The 15,597-nt window shown below is 41.7% G+C and overlaps 2 protein-coding genes across 4 annotated transcripts in view; one reads left to right on the forward strand and one right to left on the reverse strand.

Moving 5' to 3' along the window:
• On the reverse strand, nucleotides 1–7,406 carry ATP5F1C (ATP synthase F1 subunit gamma). Of its 2 annotated transcripts, XM_041413372.1 has the most exons (10): nucleotides 7,278–7,406; nucleotides 6,064–6,098; nucleotides 5,048–5,179; nucleotides 4,500–4,704; nucleotides 3,917–4,060; nucleotides 3,472–3,536; nucleotides 2,673–2,828; nucleotides 1,585–1,681; nucleotides 728–765; nucleotides 1–140 (listed from the first exon to the last, which is right to left on the reverse strand). In XM_041413372.1, the coding sequence occupies exons 1-9, from the start codon at nucleotides 7,319–7,321 to the stop codon at nucleotides 759–761; spliced, it is 885 nt and encodes a 294-aa protein (XP_041269306.1). In that variant the 5' UTR covers nucleotides 7,322–7,406; the 3' UTR covers nucleotides 1–140; nucleotides 728–758. The 2 variants fall into 2 exon arrangements, with proteins under 2 accessions (XP_041269306.1, XP_041269307.1); XM_041413373.1 differs by lacking the exon at nucleotides 728–765.
• Nucleotides 7,407–15,597, forward strand: part of KIN (Kin17 DNA and RNA binding protein) — a 10,363-nt gene continuing 2,172 nt past the window's right edge. The window contains exons 1-11 of one of the 2 annotated variants that reach the window (XM_041413370.1): nucleotides 7,407–7,595; nucleotides 8,158–8,252; nucleotides 9,083–9,126; nucleotides 9,243–9,365; nucleotides 10,415–10,596; nucleotides 11,503–11,551; nucleotides 11,868–11,925; nucleotides 13,888–14,011; nucleotides 14,506–14,556; nucleotides 14,930–14,998; nucleotides 15,493–15,592. In XM_041413370.1, coding sequence (XP_041269304.1) covers nucleotides 7,482–7,595; nucleotides 8,158–8,252; nucleotides 9,083–9,126; nucleotides 9,243–9,365; nucleotides 10,415–10,596; nucleotides 11,503–11,551; nucleotides 11,868–11,925; nucleotides 13,888–14,011; nucleotides 14,506–14,556; nucleotides 14,930–14,998; nucleotides 15,493–15,592 — 1,009 coding nt within the window. In that variant the 5' untranslated portion in view covers nucleotides 7,407–7,481. The remainder of the gene's footprint in view (nucleotides 7,596–8,157; nucleotides 8,253–9,082; nucleotides 9,127–9,242; nucleotides 9,366–10,414; nucleotides 10,597–11,502; nucleotides 11,552–11,867; nucleotides 11,926–13,887; nucleotides 14,012–14,505; nucleotides 14,557–14,929; nucleotides 14,999–15,492; nucleotides 15,593–15,597) is intronic. The other variant, XM_041413371.1, reaches the window with a different exon arrangement.

Consider the following 15,597-nt stretch of genomic DNA (forward strand, 5'->3'; position numbering starts at 1 on the left):
TCTGTTTCATGGAGGTGGTTTATTTTAACAATTTACAGATTTCTGGGGCTTTTCCACTTCTTCACAAGATATCAGAGCAGTCTTGTTAACACAGACACAGGCAGGCTAAACCACATATGCTCAGAAGAGCTCCTCTTCACCTGTAATGAAAATTGAAATAAATTAAAACCCTTTCATCTATTTATGTATTTATTTTAAACTGTTATCTTCCCCAATTTAAATACTTCATTAATATTCCTTATCACCCCCCAACTATTCATCACTTTTTTTTTTTTTACATTTCAAATTTCAAAATTTCCCTTACATTTTAGATTTTGAATATGTTTATGTTAGATTTATGTTTATGTTTAGATTTTGAATATGTTTATGACATACCTCTTTAGGTATGTCTTACATACAGATATTTTTAAGCAATTGCATTAAGTCAGGCCACTATGCAAAAATTCAAACAGTAATTGCAAATTAATCCAATAATAGAGGAAAAAACCCCACAGAAAATTATCTCATTGGGGATTATGCTCCCATGGACATATTTTCCTTAAAATTACTGAAAATTAGGAACTCTTTGTTTGGACAAATTCAAACTAAAAATGTCCAATTTCACAGCTGTTTAGGAAGAAAAGTTTCTGTCTGACCAAGAGCACTCAATTCTGACTTCCTCATCTGAGTTCGTATTTTCTGTGGTAATTCATTTCAAAACACAATCCAGTTTCTGTGACAACTTTACCTCTTGGATTTGGCTGAACCGCTTTTTCCGATTAATCCCTGGTTATGGTATTATGAGAAAAAAACAAAACAAGCAGGTTAGGAAGCAACTCATGCAAATTCAGGCAGAACTCTGCACGGATTTATGACCACAAATGTATTGTGAGGAGCACAATACAGCACTGAAATTACAGAAAGTACATATTCCAGGCATTCTGTAAATACACAGGATATGAACACATGTATTTCCATACAGAGCACAAATTTTTAACTGTTACAGTAATACATATGAGCTACATGCAGTTACAAACTGTGGTCTAAGCCCACACATTTGTAACCTGCAGCACACACCTGCACAAAACCTCATCCTCAGGCAAACAAGCAAAACGCTGAACTTCAAGTAAAATACATATTCCATATGAAAATATTCTGGAAATTCCCTCTTGCTAGCCCAGCCCCAAACTCTCAGCTTCTGAACACTTGATTTATCCAAATGCATCTCAGTCACACCATCTCTCTCCCACTCAACACTACTGGGCTATTTGACCAGGCAAAATAGGAAATGTCCAGGTGAAAGGGAGGAGTGGGGAAAATCCACCAAAGGCCAGAAAGGAGGAGAACCCTCACCTCTCCAGGCAAGGATGCATGGTGAGGCTGAAGATCTATTTTACCAGCTTTTACACTGTATTTGATCAGAAAAAAATTCCAAGCTTCTCTCTGGTTAGTAGAACTGTGCAAGCCGAAAAGCTTGGGAGCCATGCCAGGGATTGCCTTCCCTCTGGTTTTAGGGCCCACAATCCCAAAGTTTGCCTGTTGCCCTGGCACACAAGCAGCACATGACTGCAAGAGCTCTGACTGCACCTTCATACAAATACTCACAGAGCAGCAGCACCAGAGATGATCTCAATGAGCTCCTTGGTGATGACGGCTTGACGGGTGCGGTTGAAGGTCAAGGTCAGCTTGTCAATCATCTCGGCTGCAATAAGGCAAGGTTGGAGTTAAACACAAAATGAGTGTATAAATGTGTATAAATGCACATACAGAGAAGCTGTATGGGCACAATATCCAAGTGTCTTGTAAACCTCTGCAAATACCAAGAGGCTTAGTGCACCGACAGGTAATATTACCAGTAAACAATCTAGAAAACTGAGAATTCAGCATGTCAGTTAAACATCTGCAGAACAGCTGGCAGACTTGTAAATACCAGGCATGACATAGCTTATTGTAACATAACACAAACAGGCATCATTAGCTTTGAAATTAGATTTCACTGTCAATTAACTGCATTGTTGTTTCCTTCAAGTTGTGCCAAAAGGAGAGACAAGTTGTTTCCTTCATGTTTCCTTCAAGTGCCAAAAGGAGAGAGACTTTTCCCAATTATTTTCTTTCTCAATTATTTCTAAACACAGCAGGTATCACCTCTTTCTCTCAAGCTGGTCATCAAAGCCATGTCCACCATTCATGGCAGCCCAATTGCACATCACATCAGCATCACATAATCACTAGTATCCTTCCAAGGAATACTCATATATTCTCTACCTGCTCTATGACAGGTGGTATTTAACTATTGTTTAAGTTTTCCCACCTTTAAATTGCACTGCACTAATTATATTTGGTGAACGAGTAAGTACAGATTTATAGAAATTCAGGAAATCCTCAGAGCAGCCACATGAAAGGAGCATAGAGAATATTAAGCCATTACACAATTAGTTTAGTATTTAACATGCCTTTTAAATAATCTGTTATTTCACTTCCAATCCTAGGCCTGTTTCTTGGCAGCAATCCCTCTTTCCAGGGACTACAGTTCATGTTTGAAACAGAATCTCAGTTGAAGTGGCTCGAAAAAATTATTCAGAGTAGAATTAAGATAGGAAACAGCTGATTTTTGAAGCAAAGAACTACACAAAGGAAGGTCAGCACCTTCCTGCTGAACAAGTGAAGTCCTGAAAACCCAGGGAGTAGCTTACAAGCATTCTTGCTGGCGTTGTCCATGGCAGTCATCCTGGCGCTCTGCTCGCTGGTGGTGGATTCTTTCAGGGAGTAGTACAGAATGTTTGCTAGCGTGAACTCCTGGTAGTTTCTCAGCACGTCAGCATCAATGTCATCGTAGATACTTAGGCTTTCTGCAAAACATGGAGGAGCAGGCTTAGACACATCCAAGATTTACTATTTCCAGCAAAATACAATGCTGGAAGTATTTTAAGTAAATACAATGCATGGAGAAGATTACTTGTCTGTGCTGTTTCAATACTTAAGGCAGCACAGAGGGATTTTCTGAATATATTATGTGTACCTTCAGAATCTCTGTGCTAGCTCTAATTCTGTAACTGTTTTATGTGTTTTAATTCAATTTAATATTAGGAAAGTCAGACCAAAGCAAAATACATTATTGCTGTATTATGTTTAACCTTCCCATACAATGCTGCAGAAACATTCTGGGGTATTTTTAGTGATCAGTGAAAAGTCACTCACTACTCAGGCTATTCAGTGCTGAAAATTTTGTAACTGACAGAGTTTACATATGCACAAATCCTGCTTGAGACAGAATCTCAAACCAGAATTAGTATCACCTTTCTTTTTAACCTCCTTGCCCCACAGCACCTTTATGAGCCAGCCTTGGACTGATCAAGGCCAAGATAAAACCATCTGTTAAATTGTGATACAAGCACCATAATAAGATGTTTTAATACCATATTCCAATTTTCAGAGTGCTTTTCTTGTGATCTATCACTGCATGTAACTGGTGGTTTCTAGCTCCCTACTTACCAGAGCCAGCCACAGTTTCAAAGGAGAAGATTGGTTTTTCATCAGTCTTGTAAGAGATGACAGACCTGTACAAAAGGAGCAAAATAGGCTCTTCAGTTCAACTAACTCTAAACTGAATGGTTCAGATCAAGCTAAAATAGACAACTTCTGGCTTTCCAATGCCACAAAGTTTTGTGATAACCCTGATGAAAAGATCTTGGGCACCACATGGATATAATGATGTGTTGACTGTAAATATAACAGCTATACACAAGTTAAAAGGGAGTTCCAACCACAGCCACTAGAAAAAACAGCCCAGTTATTGACACACAGCAAAATCAAGAAGTGAATACGCCAAATATTTACTTTCCAGTTATATTCATCTTTCATACAACTTCATTGGCCAATATGCTCTTTGAAGCATTCTGCTCAGTATTTTTCCAGTGAAGTTTCAGTGCAACCTTACCTGAACCGATTGTAGATGACAGAGCCTTCATCAAATTCATACCCGGAGTTTAACAGCTCCAAAGCAATGGCTGAAGCATCTCCAAAGCTCGGAGGCCTCCGTCCCACCTCTTTGAATGTCAGCAGGAAATAGTTGCCATGTGTCCTGCAGCAACAACAAACCTGTGTTAGAACCAAGGGGATGCTCTAACATACAAGAGCAGCAAGACTTACTAGAGGTAACTGACTGTAACTTGGAAGTGTTCAGAATAAAACATTTTATTGAATTAGGGTCTGAAAGAAACTTTGCTTTTAGTTAAATTACCACAGCTTCACAATAGACACAAGTGTAACAGCGCCAGTTGCCAGCTTTCAGACTTTTATTTCAAGAATATAAATAGTGCTGTGCAGCAGTTTCTCAAATTATGAGATTATCCAAACTACTTTTCAGGTATTTGCTGATTTTTTTTACAGGAACTTGAATTTAACACAGTTCCCTTAAATGCAATTTCCTGCCAATGACACACAATCTTAGAAACAGTCTTGAAATTTCTACCACAGAAAACAAAACTCCAAACAAAACTTTTGGGTGCCATCCTTTTTACCTTTGAAGCAGGCCTCTGATCTTGTCACCTACTCCAACCACCATAACCTCTTTCCCTGCATTTGAGAGGTTGGTAATCTCGTTCTTCAAGGTTTTAGCAATAGATGTATGGATAGCACCACACAGGCCTCGGTCAGAGGACACACCAATAAGGAGGTGCTTCTTCTTGTCCTCAGGTGCCTTTATTTCTGCTTTCTCATAAAGAGCTGGAAAAAAAGATCAATACACGTTTTTCAAGGGTGCCAAAAAAGCAAGTAAGTAATAAAAAATGCTCTGAATTATCCTAACTAAAACCAATACCAAAGGGGCTCCAGATCTCAGCCAGATTAATTCTATCTCCTTTTCAACTTTGCACATGGTCAGACCATGTGTGAGCAAGAAACAATTCAAAGCCAGTCACAGCTCTGATCAGATCAGTGAAGTTCACTGTGCAAATTCTTTTGGAAACAGACTACTGGAAGGTTAAAAAGCCTTGGCATTTTATCACCAGTATGAAAACCTCCTCTTCTGCTCCCCCATGACTAAATAAATGCAAGATCTTTCTCTCACACAGAGCTCCTGTTCCATAGACCCTCGCAGGCTTCAGCTCCCTCTCAGCTCGTGCGTATTTGGCTGCAGAAACCATCTTCATGGACTTGGTGATCTTCTGGATGTTCTTGATGGACTTCAAACGCCTGGTGACTGCAAGGTTGAGAGGTCAAGGTCACAGACTGTACTGGGCATAACGACTCACACCAAACAACAAAACGCCAGCAAGAGCCATCCAAAAAATATTTTGCCATGCTCCTCAAAGAAAAAGAAATAAATAAACAAACAGCACACAAACCTCATAAAAGACCTCAGTATTTGCAGTAAGAGTAAGAACGTAACTAACACAAATTCATCTTTACAACAGAGATGTTGTTTCCTTCAGACATAACATTTATTTAGTATTTATCCCAACATGAAGTCTATTTACTAATCACTTTGCTTCCACACCTACCTGTTTCACAAATATATTATCTGAGGTATAATGTCATCTTTCACAGATGACAAGCAGAGAAAATAAACAAAAAAGTCCCCATCGAGTGAAGACAGAATAAATTTCCTCCTCTGTTTAGACTGTGGTAAAGTGACATCTATAAAAACACTAATGGAAAAAGTAACCGAAACAGGCATCCCACTGATAACCACAATTCCAAGGCAATACCTATGAGGAATGGCTTAAGGAAACATTACCACACTAAAACCATTCAGTCAATCCTTTCCCCCCCAACAAAGCACAAGGAAATAAACATAAGAGAAGCTAAGTTAACTCTTGGAGGTGAGCAGAAATCTGGTTTAGCACATAAGATAAAATTATTTTTAAAATCTATTTGAGTAAAACTTTAAAAGACATCTAAATTACTGCTAAAACCACTTCTGAAGGACACTTGTTTAATGTAATTAACACTGAAGGCCTATATATCATTGTTATGTATCACAGTCATTTCACCCAACAGAAGCCAAACAGAATGTTATATTTTAACATATGGTTTTCCTGCAACATTTTCCTTCTCTCAGGAGCAGACAAAACCTTTACTTACTGTCTTTTAGCGTTGCCATATTCCTGACTTGGCCCCTGAAAAGGAATGCAGGAGAAATTAGGGTAATTCACTAGCTCTCCAGCAAACCAACACGTGCCAAGGGCAAGTCCCTTTCACAGTGATGAAAATTCAAAGATTTGCTGTTTCTTAAAAGACATCTGTGACAGAGACAAGCACTCTGACCCGTGGCTTGTATGCACACTTTCATCCTTCCCTACCTATACAATTCCACAGAATCAATTAGGCTGGGAAAGACCTCTGAGATCATCAGGTGCAACCTATGACCGAACACCACCTTATCAACTAAACCACTGAGTGCCACATCCAGTCTTTCTTCAGACACCTCCAGGGACAGTGACTCCACAACCTCCCTGGGCAGCCCATTCCAATGCCTAATTACACTTTCTGTGAAGAAATCGCCTCTAATGTACAACCTAAGCCTACGTTCTCGTGTCCTGCCGCTGGCTGCCTGGCAGAAGAGGCCAGCTCTCACCTGACCGCACTCTGCTGTCAGGGAGCTGTACAGTGATAAGGTCACCCCGAGCTTCCATTTCTCCAGGCTGAGCTCCCCCAGCTGCTCTTCAGAGGACTTGGGCTCCAGCCCCTTCCCCAGCCCCACTGCCCTTGCCCGGAGCCGCTCCAGCCCCTCAGGGTCCTCCCCGAACTGAGGGGCCCGAACCGGCCCGGGGCTCGAGCGGCGCCTCAGCAGTGCCGAGTACAGAGAAAGGTTTAACGCGTTACCCACCGCCTTGGCTAACGGCACAAAGCAAACGAGGGCATTAGAAGGGCAAAACAGAAATAAAAAAAATAATTTTAAACAAAGCTTCATGCAATGCAATTAGTTTCTAAAGACTATTAAAACGAAGCAGCGGAGGCCGCACCATTTCCTGAGCAGAGCAAGGTCTCCTGCCATGTACAAACCAGTCCTTTAACCCTCGCCTGTCCCATTCACCCAGCCCGGCCGAGCGCTCCCACCCACCGAGGACGGACCCTCCATCCCTGCGGGTCCCCGCTGCCCTCATCTCCCGGTACCCGCTCCACCATCACCCCTCAGAGCCCACAGCCCCTCACAGGCCGCCCGCGGCCACGACCCCGCCACCCCCAGGCGCCGCACGGCCGAGGGAAGCCATCCCCCCCTCACCCCGCAGAGCCGCCCCGGCCATCGGGACGCGTTCCCCCGTGCCCACAGCGCTCGTCCCCGCCCGTGCCGGTACCATTGCGGCTGGACCAGCGCGACCGCGGCGCCCCGGGCGAACATGGCGGCGCCTCCACCACAGCCCCGCTGAAGGTCAGCGCGCCCGCACCGCGCCTGCGCCGCCCCGCCGGGATCCGCTTCCAGGGCGCCGCCGCCATTTCCGGAGGGGGCGGGATCGGGAGCAGCACCGGGTCGGGAGCGGGATCGGGACGGGACCGGCGTCATGGGCAAGTCGGATTTCCTCAGCCCCAAGGCCATCGCCAACCGCATCAAGTCCAAGGGGCTGCAGAAGCTGCGCTGGTACTGCCAGATGTGCCAGAAGCAGTGCCGCGATGAGGTGAGTGGGGGCGCGCGGGGGGTCCCCGGTCCTTCGGCCGGCTCCGATCTCCGTCTAAGGACGCCCAGTCCCGGTTCTCCTGGGATCACGTCCCCTTGGCTGGGGTCAGCTCTTGTGGCAGCTCCGATCTCAAGGGATCACAGGAGGGTTTGGGTTGGGAGCACCTTAATGATCATCCAGTTCCAACTCGCTGCCATGGGCAGGGACACCTTCCACTGTCCCAGGGTGATCCAAGCCCCGTCCAGCCTGTCCCTGAACACTCCCGGGGATGGGGCAGCCGCAGCTGCTCTGGGCAACCTGAGAAGCCTCAGGGCCTCCCCACCCTCACAGGGAATGATTTCTTCCCAATATCTTATGTAACCCTGCCTTTTGTCAGTTTAAAGCCATTGTCCCTTGTCCTTTCAGTCTCCCTTGTAAATGTCCCCGGTGCTATTGAGGGGAACATTGTGGGAGCTGTGATCACACCTGTAGGATTTTATTTGTAGGAATTTAGTACTCTCTTCATCTGTGAGTGTTGCAAATTGAGACAGAGACAAGCCAAGTATTTATTCCTGCTTTATAGAATGGCTTCAAGTGTCACTGCATGTCTGAGTCCCACCAGAGGCAGTTGCTGCTGGCTTCTGAAAATCCTCAGCAATTCATGGATTACTTCTCTGAGTAAGTTTTCTGTATATTCTTACCCAGATCTTCATGCCTGTATCAGGTCTGCGCAGCCACACCCCTAAGGCCCAATAATGTCTCATTGAAGATGCTTTATTGTGATACATGTAGTGTCAGCTCTTCTTGTAGTTGAAAATTAAGGCAATGCCACCTTTAAACTTTAGGTAAGAGATGTCATGATCTTACTCAGTTTTGTCTCATGTTTTAATCCTGTTTAAAGTTGCTCTGCGTTACAAATACATCCGCTTTCTGTCCCTGCTGAGTGACTGCCACACACACACGAGCTAAAAGAGCCATAACAGAGAGAGAACAAGTCAGGGGAGGGACTGACATCTCCCAGCTTCTCCCAGGCCTTTGTCCAGCTGACCTACATGACAGCTGGGATGACTGGAGCTGTCCTCAGCAAGAGTTTGAAGTGAGGCTTTGTGCTGCAGCCTGGAATTAGCAGGGAGATGAGTGATCCATCTGCTCCATCCACTCCTCTGCCCTTTGTCCTGCTCTGTGTTCTGTGTCAGTCAGCCTGGGAAGACACCTGGTAACCAAAAGCCAGCAATTAGTGGGAAGTGTTGAGATTCCTCTGCTCCATTTTATCTCTTTGAGAGGCTGTTACTCTCTTGGACATTTAAGGTGTGTGCATATATCATATTGTGTTTCATCCTGTGTTTAATCCTGGTCTACTGAAAAAGGGAAATGTGTCTGGATATTGTCATGTTCAGCTCAAAAGAATAATCAGGTTTATGCTGCAGATATTTAGTTGTTAATGACAACAGAAAATTGCTTCTTAGTTGTTAAAGTTTTACTAAAATACTTTTTTTTTATTCCCTAAGGGAATTCCGAAATGATTTCCTAGAACTGCTCAGGAGGCGATTTGGTAAATATTTTGCTGTTTGTTTGTTTGTTTGTTTTTAGTGTCTTTTGTTGGTTCAGTGCAAGCCACATAATAATAATAGTAGTGATAATGATAATAATAATAATTCTGTGTTTTAGGAACAAAGAGAGTGCACAATAATATTGTGTACAATGAATACATCAGCCATCGAGAACACATCCACATGAATGCCACACAGTGGGAGACACTGACTGATTTTACAAAGTGGCTGGGGAGAGAAGGTCAGTGTACCTGCTCAGGGTTGGGAAGTCTTAAAATTAGTGGGTAATTGAATTCCTGATAATTGATCAGTAAATATTTATGTTAGCTCTTTTTCTTTCTTCCCCTCCCCTCCTGTATATACATGAAAAGATTTCCAAATGTATTTCTGTGCTAACCATTAGGAGTTTGCTTATGGAAAATGTCAGAAGTCTGGGATGAGTACATCAGTTGTGAGCCTTTCCTTGTTTCATCTGCTGGTCTGTATTTACTGGATATGTTGCTAAATCAGCATCTAACAGTTGCCATTTAAAATTAGAGATTCTTTCCATGTCTGAGGTGACAAGAAGCAAGCAGTCATTTTCATTCCTGGCCTAGTGGAAGGGTTAAAGCTGGAGGTCTGCAGTTCTGTGTGTAGTGGGAGGAAGAGAGATTAAATGGCACTGTGGTGTGACAGAAAGTTTTCCTTGGCTCTGGGTGCCCTGTTCTGCAGGATACATCCAGCAGTTACAGAGTGTTTGGAAAGTTACTCTAGCCAGAGTCAGTAACAATAGCACAGTGCTGCAATATTTCCTTTAGTACCATGCTGTGAGTGTGTATCATTTATACATGTTAGATTTCTGTCTTCTTCCTTGTTAAAACAGTGGGAAGGAAGCATTTTCTTCAATAAGGAAAGGATTGTAAAACACTTCATGCACTTTGTGATGCACACTGGCCTGTGTCCAAACAGGCCTGGGTAGCTGAGGGCAGAAGCACATGGTACAGATAATTCAAAGTCAGTTTTAGTAGCCCAGTAAGCGTTGTGTTGTCTCTGGTGAAGTATCTACATTGCTACAGTGAAAAAATTAATGCACAGTTTTATTTGTCCTTACTTTCTACATCTCATATAACTTTTCTGCTGACAAATCTTGTGGCTACCGCTTAGCTCTAATCACAGTTCTGCTGTTTCTAAGGCCTGCCTTTTGCAGCTTTCCCAAAACCCTCTGATTTTAAGGATTCCCACAAACATGGACTAAAAATGATCTTGATATTGTTAATGCTGATCTTACTTTGTTTTGCCTTGACTTTTTAGGTCTTTGCAAGGTTGATGAGACCCCTAAAGGCTGGTACATCCAGTACATCGACAGGGACCCAGAGACCATTCGCAGGCAGCAAGAACAAGAGAGGAAGAAGAAACAGGACCTTGATGATGAGGAGAAAACTGCCAAATTCATTGAGCAGCAAGTTAGAAGAGGTTTGGAGGGGAAAGAACTGGTGAGGAAAATTGCACTGTGTGTGAACGTTCACCTCAAAGCTCCTTGTGGTTAAGTCAATGGAGAATTTGATGCTGCTGGAATCCTTGCACTGCTATTTCCTTTGCTTCCTAACTTGGAATTTACATTGTACCCAGCTTGCAGTAGTACTAAGGAAGTAATAATTACTGCTCTTCCAGTGATTAGTTATTTTAAAATCACTCTTGAATTTAGGAAGGGGGAGCAAACAATCCATTAAACTGCATGATGTCTTCATTTATGGTATTTCACAGCTAGTAGGGCTGCAGATAACAAGTACCTGGTGTACTGAGGAGGCTGAGATAAATAACCATGGGGATCTGGCATAATCAAGTTCACATAGTGAAAAAGTTCTGTTTTGGTGGTGCTGGTGTGGTTATTTGGGATCTGTTTACTTGGCATCAGCCATGACCCCCATACGTGTTGCCTGGGGCTGAAATCTCCTATTTGATTCTGGGTATTGGTGGGTACATTTAAATACTGTTGTAAACAATTACCTGCTTCTTAATTTAAAACTAATTGAAAATTAAATGGTCTGAGCCTTTGGGGCTGAAAAATTGGAAAGATACCAGAATTTCCTTCTTTGAGTTATCAGTCTGTCCAGAAACCAGTCAGATCATGCTGGTTCAGGTAGAGAAAACTGCTGCAGCAAGGCCACTTGCCTTTTATGCTGGAATTGAGCAAGTTTAGGCAGCATCTCTGTTAATTGGAGAGTTTTGCACAGGAGCCTGTAATGAGATGATGTTTTCAGCTTTAGTCTTTTATGAATCAATCAGGTTGAATATTACAGTTACTGTCTAAAACTGTAAAACTGAGCTAATCAGTGATTATGATACCTTGACTCAGTTTTCTCTTTGATTCTTTAAATGTGCTTTGTGTTTTTTGGCAGGAAATGCCAGTCTATACTGAACTGAACAGAGAAAATGAAGAAGAAAAAGGTAACTAGATTTTGACTGATATAATTTTCTAGAACCTACTGGAGCTGATTTTGTAGTTCAGATGAAATGAGCATTGAAGCCTGCTTGGTGCTTCATAAAGTGCTTTGAGATCAGTTTTAAAGAGCACTGGAATGTGGCAATGCAGAGTATTCTCTTACAAAGTTTAATTTACTTTAAAAGCTAAACCAAAATATAGATTAGTAAATATTTTCAAATTTATGATTCTTTTCTATTTGCAGATTTAAAAAACTGTTAACATCCTTCAATGCAGTTATTTTTAAAGATAGAAATAGAGTAATGTCTCTTTATTTTTTAGTCACATTTAATTTAAACAAAGGAGCAAGTACTTCAGTCGCAGCATCTTCTAAAACAAGGTGAGAAAAGAATTTAAGACCAACATTTACTGTTACAAAGCACTTCCATGACAATGGTATTTATATCAACAGGAAGATTTGTCTTGTCCTGAAATATTTGGAGTCTAACCTCTCATCCTCTCTTGGTATTCAGAAGGGTGACTAGGTGACTTCATGGTTGGTTTTGTATTTAAAATGGATGAGTGGGTGTATCTTAAATGTGAGCTGTGAGGAGCCTTCTTGAGTTCTTTGTGCTTCATGGCAGATGCCCTTAAAATAATAGGTAGTTACAGGTTCCTCCATGGAGGGTGGGAAAGGGATCCAGCCAAAGCATTTGCAGTGATGCCATCCAGTCCCAGCTGCCTTCTATGAATGGATATTCCTGACTTGTTAATTTTGGTTCCTAAAAGGTTTCATTGCCTTGTCTAATTGGAGACAATACTTTCTTTGGTCATCGTTTAAGCAGCTAAATTTGCCTGAAATAAATCTTCCCAGAGCTTTGGAATTTAATTGTCATCATGTAACCACAAGCACTGCAGGACAAAAGGGATCAATAATGCAAATAATACTGACTTACAGCAGTCTGGGGAACTGTTTGATGAGCAGTACATCTTCTCATGTGAGGCAATATTGTAATTAAATATATTCCAGGTAAAAAGAAAGCTTTTCTCTCATCTCACTCAGCTCTTAGATAAGGTATCTGATGGGATATATGCCAGGCAGAAAATGAGACAGTAAAGCAGTTCTTTGCAATAATAGAGACAGACTGCAGGCTTTAAGGAAAACTTGTAAATTATCCCTAAGCATTGAGTTGTGCTTAAGATGATTCTGAAACTTTATTCAGACTCTCACTTGAGTTGTTTCAGTGAGGAATGCTTTAGGTCCTTGCTAAAATTTGGCCAAATGTGAAATCATATATCAAGTAGTCTAATTTCTTCACAGCATATATGAAATACTTATCTTTGAAATGGTAGTGTAGTAAGTTCACAGCTAGATATATTTGTCCTCTTAAATATGGACACTGCAGTTGTTATGTTTTAATTGTATGTTGCCCTTTATGAGATTTTTTTAAGTACTTGCTATTTGATTTGTGATTTAATGTACAATTTTTTCCTCAAACTCTATGATTATTTAGTCCTCCTGAAATAGAGTTTTTCTCTTAAAGTTGCTTCTAATGCAATTCCTCTCTCTACATTCCTGTGGGATATCTTCCCTGTGGGAATATATCCAGCATTCTCACCACAGGCAGAACATGCAATTTGTCCTAAAACCATATTAATTATTGCATCACTGTTCACCTCAGAGCAGCTGCCTTCCTCTTTTGGGTTGAAACTATGTCTAAATTTTTTTACTGTGTTCAAATGTCTGTTATAAAAATGGCTGAACTGAAGCTGCCCGTGGGCAGTTCTCATTTTATCTAGATGTTCCCTCATCTCTGAGATGTAACTTTTTCTGCTGATTGCTCTTTATTTTCTGCAGTTAGGCTGTTTGCCTGTTTTGAATATGGTTGTGAAGGTGACATTTGTTTGCTGAGTGTGGAGCTCTTTTCTATACATTCTAGGGTGTTTTCTCCCACTGCCAGATAAGCTCAATATCTCTGTCTGGAAGGAATTCTAGATATCTGCCCTGTCTGAGCATTCTTCTGTCCAGGTGGCTTCTCTAAAGTTTGTGCTTTCAAATTTGAAAACCTTATTTGCATACCAGCTTTTGTCTTCTTTATTGAACTTGATCAACTCTTTGTTTGTGCAGTGGTGAACTGGTCATGGGGCTGTGTCCATTCTGCTGGACTGCCAGCAGTGACCCTCACTGGACATGGAATTTGCACCCCAAGGAGACCAGTTCTACAGGAAGAGCTCTGTAGGGTCTGCAGGGGGACTGGGAGAACTGAAATCAAGCAGACCAGCACAACCAGTTCTTCAAATGCATCTTAGTAGAGGAAAAAAATGTAAGATCTGCTGTGAAAACACCATCTTCCTTTTCCAGCAGTGTCCTTGGGCAGAATGCACTGAAGATGGTGGAGGGGGCAGTTAAAAGAAAAGAAGTAGCTCATAGCTCTGGTCAGTCCAAAGAGAAAAAGAAGAAATCTGCACTGGATGAGATCATGGAGGTAATAATCATGCAGGATCTGTTTCTGTGTGCCCCTGTGCCTGTGACAATGTCCACTTCACCTTTGAAGTGACCTCAGACCTTCAGTTCACGTGGAATTCCAACTTTCAAATCTTACCAGGAAAATAATTTCATTTCCCCATAAAACTGGTTTCATTTCTTCATAAAAGTGGCTGCTCAACTCTGCCTATTCTCCAGATAACTGAGGTGTTGGGAAGTAAAGGAATACAGATTTTGCAAGACAACAGAATACCTAGAAACACTTGCCAAAAAAAGAAAAAAAATACAAATCACCATTATTTTGTCATGAGTTCCTGGATTCATCAAATGGATTTATGAGGCAAGACTATACTGACTTACCCTTATTTAGGGTTTGGGGATTGTTTTTGTTCCCCACATGACATGGGGCTGGAGAATTGGTTCAAAGCTGCTCAAAGGCATGGGAAAACTGCATTGGCAGGAGGAGGCAAATGTTGATTATTTGTTCTTCTTTAGCTTGAAGAGGAGAAGAAAAGAGCATCTCGAAGAGATTACTGGTTACAGCCTGTAAGTGACTTAAAAATTATTATTATACCAAATACACTCAATTCTGCAATTCTAAAGCCATTGTTGATTAGTGTAAAGATCCAAAGCAGATTGCAAACTAGATTTACATTTATTTTCCCTTTCCTCCTCTTGACCCATTGTGGACATTGTCACATTAGATTGTGAATTCAAGTGTAACTGTATTTGTCAAAGAAACCCAAAAAAGTCTTGAGGGCTGCTACTTTGAGCCAGTAATTTGACAATATGCACAAATTCCTGAAAGCCACATCTTTACTATTGTTGCTTCCTGCACTGTGCTGTACTGTTAATTTAGATTGTAGAGTTGTTTGCGCATTTTGGCACTTTATTTTTTCTCTCCTTTCAAATCTCCCAGGAAATTGTTGTAAAAATTGTAACAAAAAAGCTTGGAGATAAGTACCACAAGAAGAAGGCAGTTGTTAAGGTAAGGTGGAGCACTGGGGAGCACTGGTTTGGCTTTTTTGGAATTATGTGACTTAGGAAGATTTGTTTCATTGTGCAGGTTGTTCAGCCTTAAGACAACACTGTTGAGGACTGAAATGTCACCTCACCTGTATTGGGATTTATTCTGGACAGGCAGTGAGCCTCTGAATTGCTTTAAGGGCATCTATTCAGTGATCTTTTCTTAAGCACAGCTTTGTCCTGTGTAGTTTGTCCCTATTAACACTTCCATCTTGGAGAATAATCTCTGTATCCATGGGATGTGACAACAGCAGTGCAGTGCAGTTCTGCACTGATATTTTAAGCTGCAGGGTCTCATTTGCACACAAAATCAATCTCCAGGCTGGAGCCCTTGCATTTTGCTCGTTTTGAAAATGCAGAATTGCAGAGTCACAATGCCAGAATTTGTTAACTTGGAAGTGTAAATTTAGAGAACAACGTTTGGTATTTCTGATTGGCCTCTGCCTTTCAAAACAGGAAGTGATTGACAAATACACAGCAGTTGTGAAGGTGATTGACTCTGGGGACAAGCTGAAGCTGGATCAGACACATCTAGAAACTGTAATACCAGCGCCAGGTACA

The sequence above is a fragment of the Onychostruthus taczanowskii genome, unplaced genomic scaffold, assembly GCF_017590055.1.
Source record: "Onychostruthus taczanowskii isolate IOZ18803 unplaced genomic scaffold, ASM1759005v1 scaffold41, whole genome shotgun sequence".
Lineage (NCBI taxonomy): Eukaryota > Metazoa > Chordata > Aves > Passeriformes > Passeridae > Onychostruthus > Onychostruthus taczanowskii.